General features: G+C 46.6%; 1 protein-coding gene across 1 annotated transcript in view; it reads right to left on the bottom strand.

Moving 5' to 3' along the window:
• Window positions 1-8,084: 8,084 nt before the first annotated feature.
• LOC137531602 (galectin-1-like) overlaps window positions 8,085-16,427 on the bottom strand; it is a 36,797-nt gene continuing 28,454 nt past the window's right edge. Inside the window, exon 5 of the mRNA XM_068251546.1 lies at window positions 8,085-10,074. Coding sequence (XP_068107647.1) covers window positions 9,931-10,074 — 144 coding nt within the window. The 3' untranslated portion in view covers window positions 8,085-9,930. The remainder of the gene's footprint in view (window positions 10,075-16,427) is intronic.

The following is a 16,427-nucleotide window of genomic DNA, read 5'->3' as shown; positions in this document are numbered from 1 at the left end:
TATAAACCTAAAGCTGTTTCCGTGATTAACCCCTTCACTACTATCACTACACTATTGTTAAATCGTTAATTAGCTTGATTGATGTCATGGTATGACAGTCAGAGTGTGTGCTGCAGGCAGCTGCTATGTGTCAGTGTGTGTGCTGTGCAAAGACCAGGCCAGCTGCTGCCTGATGGCCAGCTATTAGCCTTAGGTATAGGATAGGGATTAGGGGATAGGATTACTGTGTTATTGTGTAGTTAGTACTGTAGTATTGCAGTCAGTGCTAGTAGTTGTTAGAGTAGTAGTACTACTGTGTTCGCTTTCTACAGAACTGCTGTGCTGTTAGCAGTGCCAGTGTGACAGTTAGTGTGCACTAGTGTCTTCTCCTCTGCTGTCTTACTGTCACTCGGCACTTGGCATGTGTCACTTGGCATGTGTTACTTGGCACGTGTCACTTGGCACGTGTCACTTGGCACATGTCACTTGACAAGTACCACGTATCACTTGGCAAGTGCCACGTCTGACATGCTCCTGGCACACGTTACACATGCTGCTGCTGCTGCATTGCCCTGCAGCCTGTGCAGCTCCCACCGCCAGGCCAGGGTGCCACAGGCCACTGATACCACCTATATTTAACCCAAAACACAATTGCTGCATAATTTTTTGGAAGTGTCTTGGCTGAAAACTGCCATGTCCCAGTTGTGCGGTTGGACACAATGTGGGCTGCACGACCGATGTCTGGAACCTAGGCCTAATGTTAATTGACAGCCATTTTTTTTTGGGGGGGGGGATTTTAAGTCCCCACATCATCAATTAGTGTTCCCCTTTAAAAAATAATGATGCTACATGCCTCATTTACCCTAAAAAACGTTAAAGCAATTTAAAGAGCACTTCCATTTTTCTATCCGGATATCCGAATCCACCCGGATAGCCCGGATAATGCGTTCGGATATCCGCATGAACACGGATATCTGAAAGTTCGGATTCGGATATCCAATCCGGATACCTGGGTATCCGGATCAATTCGGATTTTGAAAAGGGGTATCCGAGCACCCCTGTTTTGTACATCTTTATAATGACTACAGCCCACCTACTCTGTTTGAATGCACTGTAATTGGGGCAACTTAGAATTCCCAGCACACATGGATATTACTCTCCACCACATGTATGGCCAGTGGAGGGCACTCACAGGTAGTGTTGGGCGAACATCTAGATGTTCGGGTTCGGGCCGAACAGGCCGAACATGGCCGCGATGTTCGGGTGTTCGACCCGAACTCCGAACATAATGGAAGTCAATGGGGACCCGAACTTTTGTGGTTTGTAAAGCCTCCTTACATGCTACATACCCCAAATTTACAGGGTATGTGCACCTTGGGAGTGGGTACAAGAGGAAAAAAAATTTAGCAAAAAGAGCTTATAGTTTTTGAGAAAATCGATTTTAAAGTTTCAAAGGGAAAACTGTCTTTTAAATGCGGGAAATGTCTGTTTTCTTTGCACAGGTAACATGCTTTTTGTCGGCATGCAGTCATAAATGTAATACATATAAGAGGTTCCAGGAAAAGGGACCGGTAATGCTAACCCAGCAGCAGCACACGTGATGGAACAGGAGGAGGGTGGCGCAGGAGGAGAAGGCCACGCTTTGAGACACAACAACCCAGGCCTTGCATGAGGACAAGAAGCGTGCGGATAGCATGCTTTGTACCACCATGCAGTCATAAATGTAATAAAGATAAGTGGTTCAATAAACAGGGACCACGCGGCAACGCTAACCCAGCAGCAGCACACGTGATGGAACAGGAGGAGGCGCAGGAGGAGAAGGCCACGCTTTGTGAGACACAACAACCCAGGCCTTGCATGAGGACAAAAAGCGTGCGGATAGCATGCTTTGTACCGCCATGTAGTCATAAATGTAATAAAGATAAGAGGTTCAATAAACAGGGACCACGCGGCAACGCTAACCCAGCAGCAGCAGCAGCAGCAGCACACGTGATGGAACAGGAGGAGGCGCAGGAGGAGAAGGCCACGCTTTGTGAGACACAACAACCCAGGCCTTGCATGAGGACAAAAAGCGTGCGGATAGCATGCTTTGTACCGCCATGTAGTCATAAATGTAATAAAGATAAGAGGTTCCATAAACAGGGACCGGCAACGGTAACCCAGCAGCAGCAGCAGCAGCAGCAGCACACGTGATGGAACAGGAGGAGGCGCAGGAGGAGAAGGCCACGCTTTGTGAGACACAACAACCCAGGCCTTGCATGAGGACAAAAAGCGTGCGGATAGCATGCTTTGTACCGCCATGTAGTCATAAATGTAATAAAGATAAGAGGTTCCATAAACAGGGACCGGCAACGGTAACCCAGCAGCAGCAGCAGCAGCACACGTGATGGAACAGGAGGAGGCGCAGGAGGAGAAGGCCACGCTTTGTGAGACACAACAACCCAGGCCTTGCATGAGGACAAAAAGCGTGCGGATATAGCAGCAATGCTTTTTGCCGCCATGCAGTCATAAATGTAATACAGATGAGAGGTTCAATAAACAGGGACCGGAAACGCTAAACCATCCCAGATGTTCATCGGTCATGTTACTTGGTTGGGGTCCAGGAGTGTTGCGTAGTCGTTTCCAATCCAGGATTGATTCATTTTAATTTGAGTCAGACGGTCTGCATTTTCTGTGGAGAGGCGGATACGCCGATCTGTGATGATGCCTCCGGCAGCACTGAAACAGCGTTCCGACATAACGCTGGCTGCCGGGCAAGCCAGCACCTCTATTGCGTACATTGCCAGTTCGTGCCAGGTGTCTAGCTTCATGCCCGGTTTCAGGTCCAGCGGTGCCAGCCACAAATCCGTCTGTTCCTTTATTCCCCTCCAAATTTCCTCCCCTGTGTGCTGCTTATCCCCAAGGCAGATCAGCTTCAGCAACGCTTGCTGACGCATGCCAACAGCTGTGCTGCACTGCTTCCACGATCCTACTGCTGCTGGTGCTGGGTTAGCATTTCCGGATGAGGTACAGCTTTGAGATGCGTTGGAGGAGAAGGAGTCAGAGAGGTAGGTGCTGCTGTTGTTATCCAGCTGTTTGCGGCGTGGGCAACACCCGCGCCGTAGCAGGTGAGGAATCGCTGCCAGGCTCCACAAGGTTCACCCAGTGCGCGGTAAGGGAGATGTATCGACCCTGGCCGAACGCACTCGTCCAGGTGTCAGTGGTGAGGTGAACCTTGCAGGCAACGGCATTCTTCAAGCTTCGGGTTATTTAGCTGACCACGTGCTCATGCAACTCAGGCACTGCAGAGCGCGCAAAGTGGTAGCGGCTGGGAACCACGTAACGTGGGATGGCCACTGACATCATGCCCTTGAAGCTGTTTGTCTCCACCACTCGATATGGCAGCATTTCGCAGGCCAGAAGCTTGGCTATGCTGGCTGGCTGTTACTGCCACGGCCCGGGGGTCATTTGCTGGCAATTTCCTCTTGTGCTCAAACATCTCAGAGACAGACAACTCAACCGTAGCGCTGCACACCGAAGGGCTGTTGGTTGTTGTGTTTGATGAACACTGGGAGACCTCAAGAGCACTAGTCCGGAAAGTGACAGTGTCAGCATCGTCTGATGTTTGTGAATGTTGTGAACCACGCAATGGCTGGGCTACTGCTGCTGCTGAGGCGGGTCTGGTGGTGAGTCTGGTGAACCCAAGGGAGGCAGTGTTGCTGGTGGTACCCTGTCCTGCCGCGTTTGCCCACAGAGTGGGATGTTTGGATAGAATGTGGCGGCTCATGCTGGTGGTGGAGAGGTTGTTAATACTTTTCCCCCTGCTCAGGCGGGTCTTGCACACCTTGCAAATCGCCATGGTAACATCCTCAGTGCAGTCTTCAAAGAAAGCCCAGACTTTAACTGGCTGAGGACTCGGACCTCGTGCGTGATGTGCTGGTGCTGCTTAACCCACTGCTGGACGCTTGAGAGGTCATCCAAGTAATTATCTGGTCCTGTTCTTTTGGATCTGTGAGGGTTGTTGTCCTGGACAACATGGGCAGTATTGAGTGGGTTTTCTTGGGTGCTCCCCTGTGGCCTGTACGTGAACCGTCAGGGGAAACACCTCTTCCCTTGCCCCTCCCTCTTTCACCGGATTTCTTCCTCATTTCACTTATCCTTAAAGTACACGCTGACTGGCAGCAGTACAGTGGCAGTACAGAAATGCTATACAGTGGTGGGTGAGCGGTGTACCACTATTGTCAGCAGTGACACAGAGCACAATGCTATACAGTGGCGGGTGAGCGGTGTACTACTGTTCCCAGCAGACACAGAGTGGAAGTAAACACAATGCTATATAGTGTGGCTGAGCCGTGTACACAGAGTGGCATTAAACACAATGCTATATAGTCTGCTATATAGTCACCCCGAACAGGGTGATGTTCTGCAGAACCCAAACAGTGGCAAACACTGTTCGCCCAACACTACTGGGAGGGAACGCAGATTTTAGTACCTAAACACACGATACAACATGTTTTCCGGGGTCGGACTCTGAGGCACATACAGATGGTCCCGATCATCATCCTCATCATACAACTCTTCTCCTGAGTCTGACCCACCCACCACCTCTGCCACCCCAACATCCCCAGACACAGACCCCTCATCGTCCTCAACATTAACTTGGGATGCTGGCCTGAGCCAGACCTCCTCCTCCACATCAGGCCCCATCATCTCCTCAATGGCAGCCCTCATTAATCGCTCTGGCGACGGACTGATGGACACAACGTTCTCCTCCGGGGAGGGCTGCTGCTGACCACTGGCTGCTGGGGTGGATGTTATAGCTTGCGTGGGGCGTTGGCTGTTGCTGTTGTTGGGAGTGCTGCTCACAGCGGAGGTCTCTGGGGAACTCATGTTGAGCTCATATAGTGGTTGACGGTGAGTGGAGTATTACTGATCCCAGCAATATACACACTGACTGGCAGAGTACGCAATGCTATATAGTGTGGCTGAGCGGTGTACACAGAGTGGCAGTAAACACAATGCTATATAGTCTGGCTGAGCGAGCGGTGTACTACTGTTCCCAGCAGAATCAGAGTGGCAGTAAACAATGGTATATAGTCTGGCTGAGCGGTGTACACAGAGTGTCAGTAAACAATGGTATATAGTCTGGCTGAGCGAGCGGTGTACTACTGTTCCCAGCAGAATCAGAGTGGCAGTAAACAATGGTATATAGTCTGGCTGAGCGAGCGGTGTACTACTGTTCCCAGCAGAATCAGAGTGGCAGTAAACAATGGTATATAGTCTGGCTGAGCGGTGTACACAGAGTGTCAGTAAACAATGGTATATAGTCTGGCTGAGCGAGCGGTGTACTACTGTTCCCAGCAGAATCAGAGTGGCAGTAAACAATGGTATATAGTCTGGCTGAGCGGTGTACACAGAGTGTCAGTAAACAATGGTATATAGTCTGGCTGAGCGGTGTACACACAATGCTATATAGTCTGCTATATAGTGTCAGTAAACAATGGTATATAGTCTGGCTGAGCGAGCGGTGTACTACTGTTCCCAGCAGAATCAGAGTGGCAGTAAACAATGGTATATAGTCTGGCTGAGCGGTGTACACAGAGTTTCAGTAAACAATGGTATATAGTCTGCCTGAGCGGTGTACACAGAGTGTCAGTAAACAATGGTAAATAGTCTGGCTGAGCGGTGTACACAGAGTGGCAGTAAACACAATGCTATATAGTCTGGCTGAGCGAGCGGTGTACTACTGTTCCCAGCAGAATCAGAGTGGCAGTAAACAATGGTATATAGTCTGGCTGAGCGGTGTACACAGAGTGTCAGTAAACAATGGTATATAGTCTGGCTGAGCGGTGTACACAGAGTGTCAGTAAACAATGGTATATAGTCTGGCTGAGCGGTGTACACAGAGTGGCAGTAAACACAATGCTATATACTCTGGCTGAGCGAGCGGTGTACTACTGTTCCCAGCAGACACAGAACAGTAAACAGAATGCTATATAGTGTGGCTGAGCGAGCGGTGTACCACTATTCCCAGCAGACACAGAACAGTAAACAGAATGCTATATAGTGTGGCTGAGCGAGCGGTGTACCACTATTCCCAGCAGACACAGAACAGTAAACAGAATGCTATATAGTGTGGCTGAGCGAGCGGTGTACCACTATTCCAAACAGACACAGAACAGTGAACAGAATGCTATATAGTGTGGCTGAGCGAGCGGTGTACCACTATTCCCAGCAGACACAGAGTGGCAGTAAACAGAATGCTATATAGTGTGGCTGAGCGAGGTACACAGAGTGGCAGTAAACAGAATGCTATATAGTGTGGCTGAGCAAGCGGTGTACTACTATTCCCAGCAGACACAGAGTGGCAGTAAACAGAATGCTATATAGTGTGGCTGAGCGAGGTACACAGAGTGGCAGTAAACAGAATGCTATATAGTGTGGCTGAGCAAGCGGTGTACTACTGTTCCCAGCAGTGACACAATGACAGGGGGGACCCTGGCTAGCGTGGCTGGAGCGCGAACTACCCTGCCTGCCTACCCAAAGCTAAACCCACAGACAAATGGCGGAGATATGACGTGGTTCGGGTATTTATTTACCCGAACCACGTGACCGTTCGGCCAATCAGAGCGCGTTCGGGTCCGAACCACGTGACCCGTTCGGCCAATCACAGCGCTAGCCGAACGTTCGGGGAACGTTCGGCCATGCGCTCTTAGTTCGGCCATGTGGCCGAACGGTTTGGCCGAGCACCGTCAGGTGTTCGGCCGAACTCGAACATCACCCGAACAGGGTGATGTTCTGCAGAACCCGAACAGTGGCGAACACTGTTCGCCCAACACTACTCACAGGTGTGTGAAGGTGGAGCGCACGGAATCTGTCTCCCACTGTTTTTTTTTTTGTCATTTAGAATTTTATTGAAAAGCTCACATAAGTACAATAAATCACAATGCAGAAAATGATGCCTACACATTGTTGTTGACATTGTAAAAGAACAATAAGCAGAAAAATTACAAGAGAGGCGCCCAATATCACAACCTTAATTTGTATGCACAATAGACAGAGGAGACGTGGGTTCAAAATCCGTACTTATGGAAATGAATGCTCCCACGTGCGCAGTACAGAATGGCCCTTCTTCAGGAGCACTCAGACTACTGAAGACTGCTGAAGCCTCGGGCAGTGGTAGAGAGAGCAGTCTCTGACACATCGTTTGGAGACTGCTCACTGGGGAGCCAGGGCTGGAACGATGGGACCAGGAGGGGAACAGGAAGGCTCTATAGGCCTTTCCTCTCCTTAGGTGAGTATCTGTTTTTGTGTTGTGATGGGAAGGAGAAAGGAAATCCTCTCACTGGTTTTGATGGGGACTCCACTCCACACAATGCTGCAGACAAGAGGCGCTTCCAAATGTGTGGAACGCATTGTGACACGAATGGAAGTGAGATGCCAGATGCCGAAACAGCTGAAGTGGACAGAGCAATACTATAGGAGCAGGTAAAAATATTTGAAGACTATAAATTTAGACACTTCTCCACCCTCCTCTACACCAGATGACGGCGAAAGCCGAAACTGGCCGGGAAAAGAGCAGGCAGTGATCGTACAGTTGCTGTGACACAGTAGGGATATTACCACAGGAGTGGGAAGCGACATTTGCCTGGGAGGGTCCTAAGTGGACTGTGACCCTCTTCATGTAAGTGATACCTTTACTGTGCTTTTGTGAAATTAGTAAAAGGAAACCAGACACCAATAAGGAGGCCCTTCTTTTGTTGTTTATATCGCTGCACATCAAGTGCACCCTACAGGTGGATACAACGAATGAAGAGGTTTTCTCCTTTGGCATTCATGTATGAGGGGGAAGAGTCTGGCGCAATTATTGTCAGTGATGGTCCATACAGTGCTACAGTTTTATCTATAAGGTGTAAATAGAACAAAAAAAATGCATGATCACTTTGCAATGCATTTGCAAACTTGGTTTGCAGTGGAAAATGAGCCTTACAGCAATTTGCCATACATTTAATTTGGCTTTAGCCAAATTATATTGTTAATTCTTTTTAAAGTAGATACTTGTAGTGGAAAGAGATACTAAAGTAGAGGAAAGCCACTGGTTGGTACAGAGGCATCCTAGACCCTCTTAGGGCCTTTTTACACTGTGCAAGTTGCATTGTGATGCCACCAGGGCCAGATTTCTGGAAAGGCCAATGAGGCCCGGGCCTTGGGTGGCTGAAGCCCAATGGGGCACCTGGTCATGACAAAGAAGTTGATACATATGAAAGAGGTGGCTGCAAGTGGGAAGCAACAGAAGAAAAAGGAAAGCTAATGTCCAAGGGAGCTGTTCATGAAAGAGTGGCGCTGCAGCACATGGATGTTACACATGGAAAAGGGGGCTGGACATGGAAGGGGAGGGGTGGTGCTGCACAAGGAAGGGGAGTCACAACACACTTGGCCTATGGGAAGTTATAAATCTGACTATGGAAGCTATTGCAATGCTGCAAAAAGACGTGTGTTGCGAATGTAAGGTGTGGCATGTAGAACAATGAAAGTATGCCTCACTGTCACTGTAAATGCATACATTACCCTGTTAGCGCACAGCATGCTGAGCATTTCTCTGTCGGATCCTGCCCCATAGGAATATCATTCCTTGTATTGCAATGATATTGTCTATTGCGTGTTAATTGACTTCTACAGCCCCCTTTTTCAGCAAAGTAGTCAAAAAGTTACTGTGGATGAGTGCATCCTGACTGGACTTGTGAGAAGAAGGTCCCCACATGCCCTGTAAAGTGAAGCCCAGCATCTTGTGCACAGCTCTTTTCTGTGCATGAGATACTGAGCTTGGATCTACTGGGTGGACCTCACTTGTGCATGGCCGGTCAGGATGCACTCATGCACAGCCTAGAGCAGGCATGGGCAAACTCGGCCTTCCAGCTGTTACGGAACTACAAGTCCCACAATGCATTTGCCTTTACGAGTCATGACTGTGGCTGTCAGACTCCTGCAATGCATTGTGGGGCTTGTAGTTCCTAACAGCTGGAGGGCCAAGTTTGCCCATGCCTGGCCTAGAGCTATTAGAAGAAACTTATTTGACTGGCGCAAGTCAAATGTATTTAGAGGGAACCTTTACAGGAGCTACGGGCTGCCAGAGAAGCTAGCTACAGATGGCCAGAAATGCCGATTTCGTATTCTGTGGAAATTCTGATTTCCACCAATGCCTATTTAGGATTTTCTGAGTTCCGTTTTTCTGAGGAGTCTTTTTTGTCATTTTTTTTGCATTCCGACTGGCCAAATTCTTTGGAGTTGACTCAGAAGTATTGGACCAATCAGAGAATGCAGAATTTTGCCGCAGTAATCGGAATACCACAGAAATTTTAAACCAATGACAAAACTCAGAAATACTTGGTAGCATGCAAGTTTTGTGAGTGGTCTAAAAAATAGGCCTTCTCTGATTGGTCCAATGCTTCCAAGTTCTGTGATTGGGCTAAAATTACTGAGTTGCGGTAAATGGGACTTCCACGGAAATCCCATTTCAGTTTTCCAATTTCAGATCGGAAATGCGGAAAGTTCAGTTCCGTGCAGTGCAGCTCCCTTAGCTATCATTCCCCTATTGTGTTTGAAGCAGGGAGAAATAAGAAAAGGGGATACATGGCAGTGACTGCAAGCTAGATAACTAGAGATTAAGGTGTTGGGAGCCCTGGGGAGCCTCTTAGTCTAATAGCACTCAGTGTGTGATGGCTGGGGTGGGAGGGATGGAGGGGTGCACTTTGGGGTCTCAGCATTGGGCGCTGGAGGATCTTGTCCCCGCTCTGTCCAGAGGCTTTCAACTACCAAAGTAAGTATCTAACTTTAAAAAACATGTTAATGTGTCTGCTTTCACTGGTCTTCATGGCCATTTTTCAGCAGCATTCTCCAGTTAGAGGCTGCCACATAGGTGAGAGTGAGGTCAACAGATGAGAAGAAGATCTGTCTTTGCTGCTGGTTTCATTTTTATTCTACTGAGAGGCTTGTGAGCTGGAGACCCACCAGGGACACATATGAGATCTCTTCCGATGGGAAGCGTAATGGAAATGTGAATTGTTCTCCTGATGACAAACATACAATAATGTTGTCCTCCAGGTACCTAAAGAAAACCTAAAGACAGAGGAGACATAGAGACACAGATTTAGTAACTACGGTTCTTCACTGGACACCACAAGCATAGGAGAATGTAAATGTTCCAACAAACCTGGACTTTTCAGGAACACAGTAGGAGTTGCTGACACCGTAGTTCATTAACCTTACTTACCATTTGAAGAATTGCAGTCATAAAGGCATGCTTCTATGGCAAGAACTTTTTAACCACTTCACCTTGAAGGGTTTTTCCCCTTAAAAAACCAGAGCAATTTTCCCTTGTCAGCGCTCCTTCCATTCATTCGCCTATAGCTTTATTACTACTTATCACAACGAAACAATCTATATCTTGTTTTTTCCGCCACTGATTAGGCTTTCTTTATGGGTACTTTTTGCTAAGAATCATTTTATTCTAACTCTGTTTTAACGGGAATAATAAGAAAAAAATGTAAAAAATTCATTATTTCTCAGTTTTCGGCCATTACAGTTTTAAAATAATAAATGCTAACATAATTAATACCCACATATTTTATTTGCTCATTTGTCCCGGTTATTGCAACGTTTAAAATTTTTCCCTAGTACAATGTAAGGCACCAATATTTTATTTGGAAATAAAGGTGCATTTTTTCAGCTTTGGGTCTATCCCCAATTACAAGCCCATAAAAGTCATTGTAATATAGCCTTTTTACGTACATATTAAAAAAGTTCAGTCCGTAAGGTAAGTATTTATGTATTTTTTAATTTGTAAATTTTGTTTAATTTTTATTTGCAAAAAAAATAAAATAAAATAAAATTGGTAACTTTAGGGGAGTGTGGGAGGTCAGGGGTTAATTTAAAAAGAAAAAAAAAGGTAACTAGGGATCATTTATTGTAAAAAAGGGATGTAATTTTACAATTTGGCCACAAGATGTCCTCGGTGGTGAATTCAGTTTGCGTACTATTAGTACGGAAACCGGAAGGACTGTGCTGCTGGAATTTGTGAATGGCAGAGCCGTCTGAACAGACGGCTGCGGTCATTCACAGGGGGACTTAGATCAATGAATGGGAACTGTGTAGAGTTGAGCCGAAATTTTCGTAATTTCGCATTACTATAATTACGCATGCGAAATTTGCGATTACGATGCGAAATTACGGTAGCGTAATTGCCATTAAAATCATAATTGAAAATACCGTAAGCGTAATTTTCAACGCGTAATTTCGCGTTTCGTTCATGCCGTAATTTCGCATTAAACCATACCGTAATTTCGCGTTAAACCGTAACGCTCCGTATGATATAAAAAAGCCGCCGACTTTAAGGGTTAATAGCAAAGCCCCCTTAAATGCTAAGAGCCTCAAATTTGGAGAATATATTAAGGAGATCAGAAGGAATAAGAGGAATTTTTTTTTTTCAAAAAGACCTTATAGTTTTTGAGAAAATCGATGTTAAAGTTTCAAAGGAAAAATGTATACATTTAAAAACCCGCCGACTTTAACGGTTAATAGCAAAGCCTGCTTAAAGTTTAGGAACACCAAATTACCAGGGTATATTAAGGGGATCAGTGGGAATAAGAGGAAAAATTTTTTTTTCAAAAAGACCTTATAGTTTTTGAGAAAATCGATTTTTAAGTTTCAAGGGCAAAAATGTCTTTTAAATGCGGAAAATGTCAGTTTTTTTTGCACAGGTAACAATAGTGTATTATTTTCACAGATTCCCCCAAGTGGGAAGAGTTTTACTTACTTCGTTCTGAGTGTGGGAAATATAAAAAAAAACGACGTGGGGTCCCCCCTCCCAGACCTCTTTAACCCCTTGTCCCCCATGCAGGCTGGGATAGCCAGAATGCGGAGCACCGGCCGCGTGGTGCTCCGCACCCTGACTATACCAGCCCGCATGGTCCATGGATTGGGGGGTCTCGGAAGGGGAGGGGCAGCCAAGCTTTCCCCTCCCCCTCCGAGCCTTTGTCCAATCCAAGGACAAGGGGCTCTTCTCCACCTCCGATGGGCGGTGGAGGTGGAGGCCGCGATTTCCTGGGGGGGGGGAGGGGTTCATGGTGGAATCTGGGAGTCCCCTTTAAAAAGGGGTCCCCCAGATGCCCACCCCCCCTTCCAGGAGAAATGAGTATAGAGGTACTTGTACCCCTTACCCATTTCCTTTAAGAGTTAAAAGTAAATAAACACACAAGCACTTAGAAAAAGTATTTTAATTGAACAAAAAACATAACCACGAAAAAAGTCCTTTAATATTCTAAATTAACCATTAATACTTACCTGTCCCTTTAAATAAATGATCCCTCGCAATATCCTCGGAAATGTTCTATCAGTTACAATGTAACAAAGTTATTTACAATGTAACAACTTTGTTACATTGTAACTACGCCGCACCCGACGTCACTCGCCGCTCAGCCGCCGCATACGCGTCCTGCACGGACCCGACAGAGCTCTGAGCTATATAGCTCAGAGCTCTCTAAGCAGACCAATGGGGTTCCTTTAAATCAGAAGGAACCCCATTGGTCTGCTAAGGACCAATGGGGCTCCTTGGAGCCCAAATACAAAGATGCTTAGAGAGCTCTGAGCTATATAGCTCAGAGCTCTGTCGGGTCCGTGCAGGATGCTAAGTCCCCGCCGGCCCCGCTGCCCTCCCCGCCTCTCCCACATGTCACCCACATGTCACCCACATGTGGGTGACATGTGGGTGACAGATGTGGGCGGGGTGGACAGCGGGAGCCGGCGGGGACTTAGCGTCCTGCACGGACGCGTAAGTGTATGCTGCGGCGGCTGAGCGGCGAGTGACGTCGGGTGCGGCGTAGTTACAATGTAACAAAGTTGTTACATTGTAAATAACTTTGTTACATTGTAACTGATAGAACATTTCCGAGGATATTGCGAGGGATCATTTATTTAAAGGGACAGGTAAGTATTAATGGTTAATTAAGAATATTAAAGGACTTTTTTCGTGGTTATGTTTTTTGTTCAATTAAAATACTTTTTCTAAGTGTTTGTGTGTTTATTTACTTTTAACTCTTAAAGGAAATGGGTAAGGGGTACAAGTACCTCTATACTCATTTCTCCTGGGAGGGGGGGTGGGCATCTGGGGGACCCCTTTTTAAAGGGGACTCCCAGATTCCACCATGAACCCCTCCCCCCCCCCCAGGAAATCGCGGCCTCCACCTCCACCGCCCATTGGAGGTGGAGAAGAGCCCCTTGTCCTTGGATTGGACAAGGGCTCGGAGGGGGAGGGGAAAGCTTGGCTGCTCCTCCCCTTCCGAGACCCCCCAATCCATGGACCATGCGGGCTGGTATAGTCAGGGTGCGGAGCCCCACGCGGCCGGTGCTCCGCATTCTGGCTATCCCAGCCTGCATGGGGGACAAGGGGTTAAAGAGGTCTGGGAGGGGGGACCCCACGTCGTTTTTTTTTTATATTTCCCACACTCAGAACGAAGTAAGTAAAACTCTTCCCACTTGGGGGAATCTATGAAAATAATACACTATTGTTACCTGTGCAAAAAAAACTGACATTTTCCGCATTTAAAAGACATTTTTGCCCTTGAAACTTAAAAATCGATTTTCTCAAAAACTATAAGGTCTTTTAAAAAAAAAAAAATTCCTCTTATTCCCACTGATCCCCTAATATACCCTGGGAATTTGGTGTTCCTAAACTTTAAGCAGGCTTTGCTATTAACCGTTAAAGTCGGCGGGTTTTTAAATGTATACATTTTTACTTTGAAACTTTAACATCGATTTTCTCAAAAACTATAAGGTCTTTTTGAAAAAAAAAAATGTCTTCTTATTCCTTCTGATCTCCTTAATATATTCTCCAAATTTGAGGCTCTTAGCATTTAAGGGGGCTTTGCTATTAACCCTTAAAGTCGGCGGCTACCTAACATTGATACATGCGTCAACTTTTCCGCTTGGGAGCATGGCCATACGCATTCATTTCATAATACCCACTGTAATGCGAAAATTACGCGAAAATTACGCTTACACGAAATTTCGCGAAATCCTTCTTCATTACGATTATGTACTTACGCCCATAATCGTAATTACACTAATTACGCGAAATTTCGCGAAATCGTAATTACATCATTACGCTCATCTCTAGAACTGTGTTCACATTATGTGGGTCAAGTAAATGCATCAGTAATGAGTTTGGATATACGGTAGCCAAAATCATATAGCGGCAGGATGAGTGAACGCATCAGTAATGAGTTCAACTACACTGTAGCCAAACTCAGATAGCGGAAGTTAGTGTTAGGTGTGAAGAGGGGAGATGTTTGTGTTAAAAGAGGAGATTGGGAGGTTAGTGTTAGCAGTGCAGATGAGGTGGAGTCATCTGGATAGTGTACTGGTTAAGGCTTGTTGCCTTTGATGTGGGATTTGAGGCCTTTTACAAGGGTTTGAATCCCTGCTCAAGCCATTACATAAAACAGTAAGGAGTCTCTGGGCAAGGCTTTCTAATGATCCAGTTCTTTTGTGGTGTGTGCCTTAAAGAGACACTGAAACAAAAAATAATATGATATAATGATTTGTATGGGTAGTACTGCTAAGAAATAAAACATTAGCAGAGATATGAGTCTAATGTGGTTTCCAGCACAGGAAGAGATAAGAGACTCCAGTTGTTATCTATGCCAAAAAGCCATTGAGCTCTACGACTTTCCCTCAACAGATTCCCAGTCCCTGCACTGGCCACACAGCCCCACAGCATGATGGAACCACCACCATATTTTACTGTAGGTAGCAGGTGTTTTTCTTGGAATGCTGTGTTGTTTTTCCTCCATGCATAACGCCCCTTGTTATGCCCAAATAACTCAATTTTAGTTTTATCAGTCCACAGCACCTTATTCCAAAATGAAGCTGGCTTGTCCAAATAAGCTTTAGCATACCTCAAGCGGCTCTGTTTGTGCCGTGGGCATAGAAAAGGCACGGAGGAAGAAAAACACCTGCTACCTACAGTGAAAAATGGTGGTGGTTCCATCATGCTGTATGGCTGTGTGGCCAGTGCAGGGACTGGGAATCTTGTCAAAGTTGAGGGACGCATGGATTCCACTCAGTATCAGCCGATTCTGGAGACCAATGTCCAAGAATCAGTGACAAAGCTGAAGCCGGGGCTGGATCTTTCAGCAAGACAACGGTCCTAAACACTGCTCAAAATCTACTTAGGCATTCATGCAGAGGAACAAGTACAACGTTCTGGAATGGCCGTCTTAGTCCCCAGACCTGAATATAATTGGAAATCTGTGGTGTGAGTTACAGAGGTCCATGCTCGGAAGCCATCAAACCTGAATGAACTAGAGATATTTTGTAAAGAGCAATGGTCCAAAATACCCTCAAACAGAATCCAGACTCTCATTGGAACTAGAGATGGCCCAAACGGTTTGCCGGTGAACGGTTCCAGGCGAACTTCCAGTGGTTCGCGTTCGCCATGTAACGCGAATTTTTCCAGAAGTTCGGTTCACCCCCATAGTGCACCATTAGGGTCAACTTTGACCCTCTACATCACAGTCAGCAGGCACATTGTAGCCAATTAGGCTACGCTCTCTCCTGGAGCCACTCCCCCCCTTATAAAAGGGAGGCAGCGCTGGCCATTACACTCACTCGTGTGCCTGCATTAATTAGTGAAGGGACAGCTGCTGGCAGACTCTTATAGGGAAAGATTGGTTAGGCTCTTGTAGGCTTGTTAGCTTGCTCCTGGCTGATTGTTATTGCTAAAATAGCACCCCTCAACAGCTCTTTTGAGAACTAATGTTCTCCTGATTTTTTTTGTTGCCCACTGACACTGCATTATACAGCCCTATCTGCGCTTTGAGTCCTACGGGAGAAAAGCGCTATAGAAATGTTATTGTTGTATTGTATTGTATTATATCTGTTGCAGCTGGACCTTGGTAATTGCTATTACTGTGCCAGCCAGGCCATGCCTAACTATCTATACTGGGACACCTACCTATGCCTACCTAACTACTGGGACACCTACTTACCTATACGGGGACACCTACCTATGCCTACCTACCTACCTATACTAGGGCACCTACCTATGCCTACCTACCTATACTGGGTCTCCTACCTATGCCTAGCTAACTACTGGGGCACCTACCTATGCCGATCTACCTATACTGGGACACCTACCTATGCCTACCTACCTATACTGGGACTTCTACCTATGCCTAGATAACTACTGGGACTCCTACCTATGCCTAGCTAACTACTGTGGCACCTACCTATGCCTATCTACCTATACTGGGACACCTACCAATGCCTACCTACCGATACTGGGACTCCTACCTATGCCTAGCTAACTACTGGGTCACCTACCTATGCCTATCTAGCTATACTGGGGCACCTACCTATGCCTACCTACCTATACTGGGACTCCTACCTGTGCCTAGCTAACTACTGGGACTCCT

The sequence above is a fragment of the Hyperolius riggenbachi genome, chromosome 9, assembly GCF_040937935.1.
Source record: "Hyperolius riggenbachi isolate aHypRig1 chromosome 9, aHypRig1.pri, whole genome shotgun sequence".
NCBI lineage: Eukaryota > Metazoa > Chordata > Amphibia > Anura > Hyperoliidae > Hyperolius > Hyperolius riggenbachi.
The sequence above is the reverse complement of the archived record's forward strand: the minus strand, read 5'-3'. Positions and strand labels throughout refer to the sequence as shown.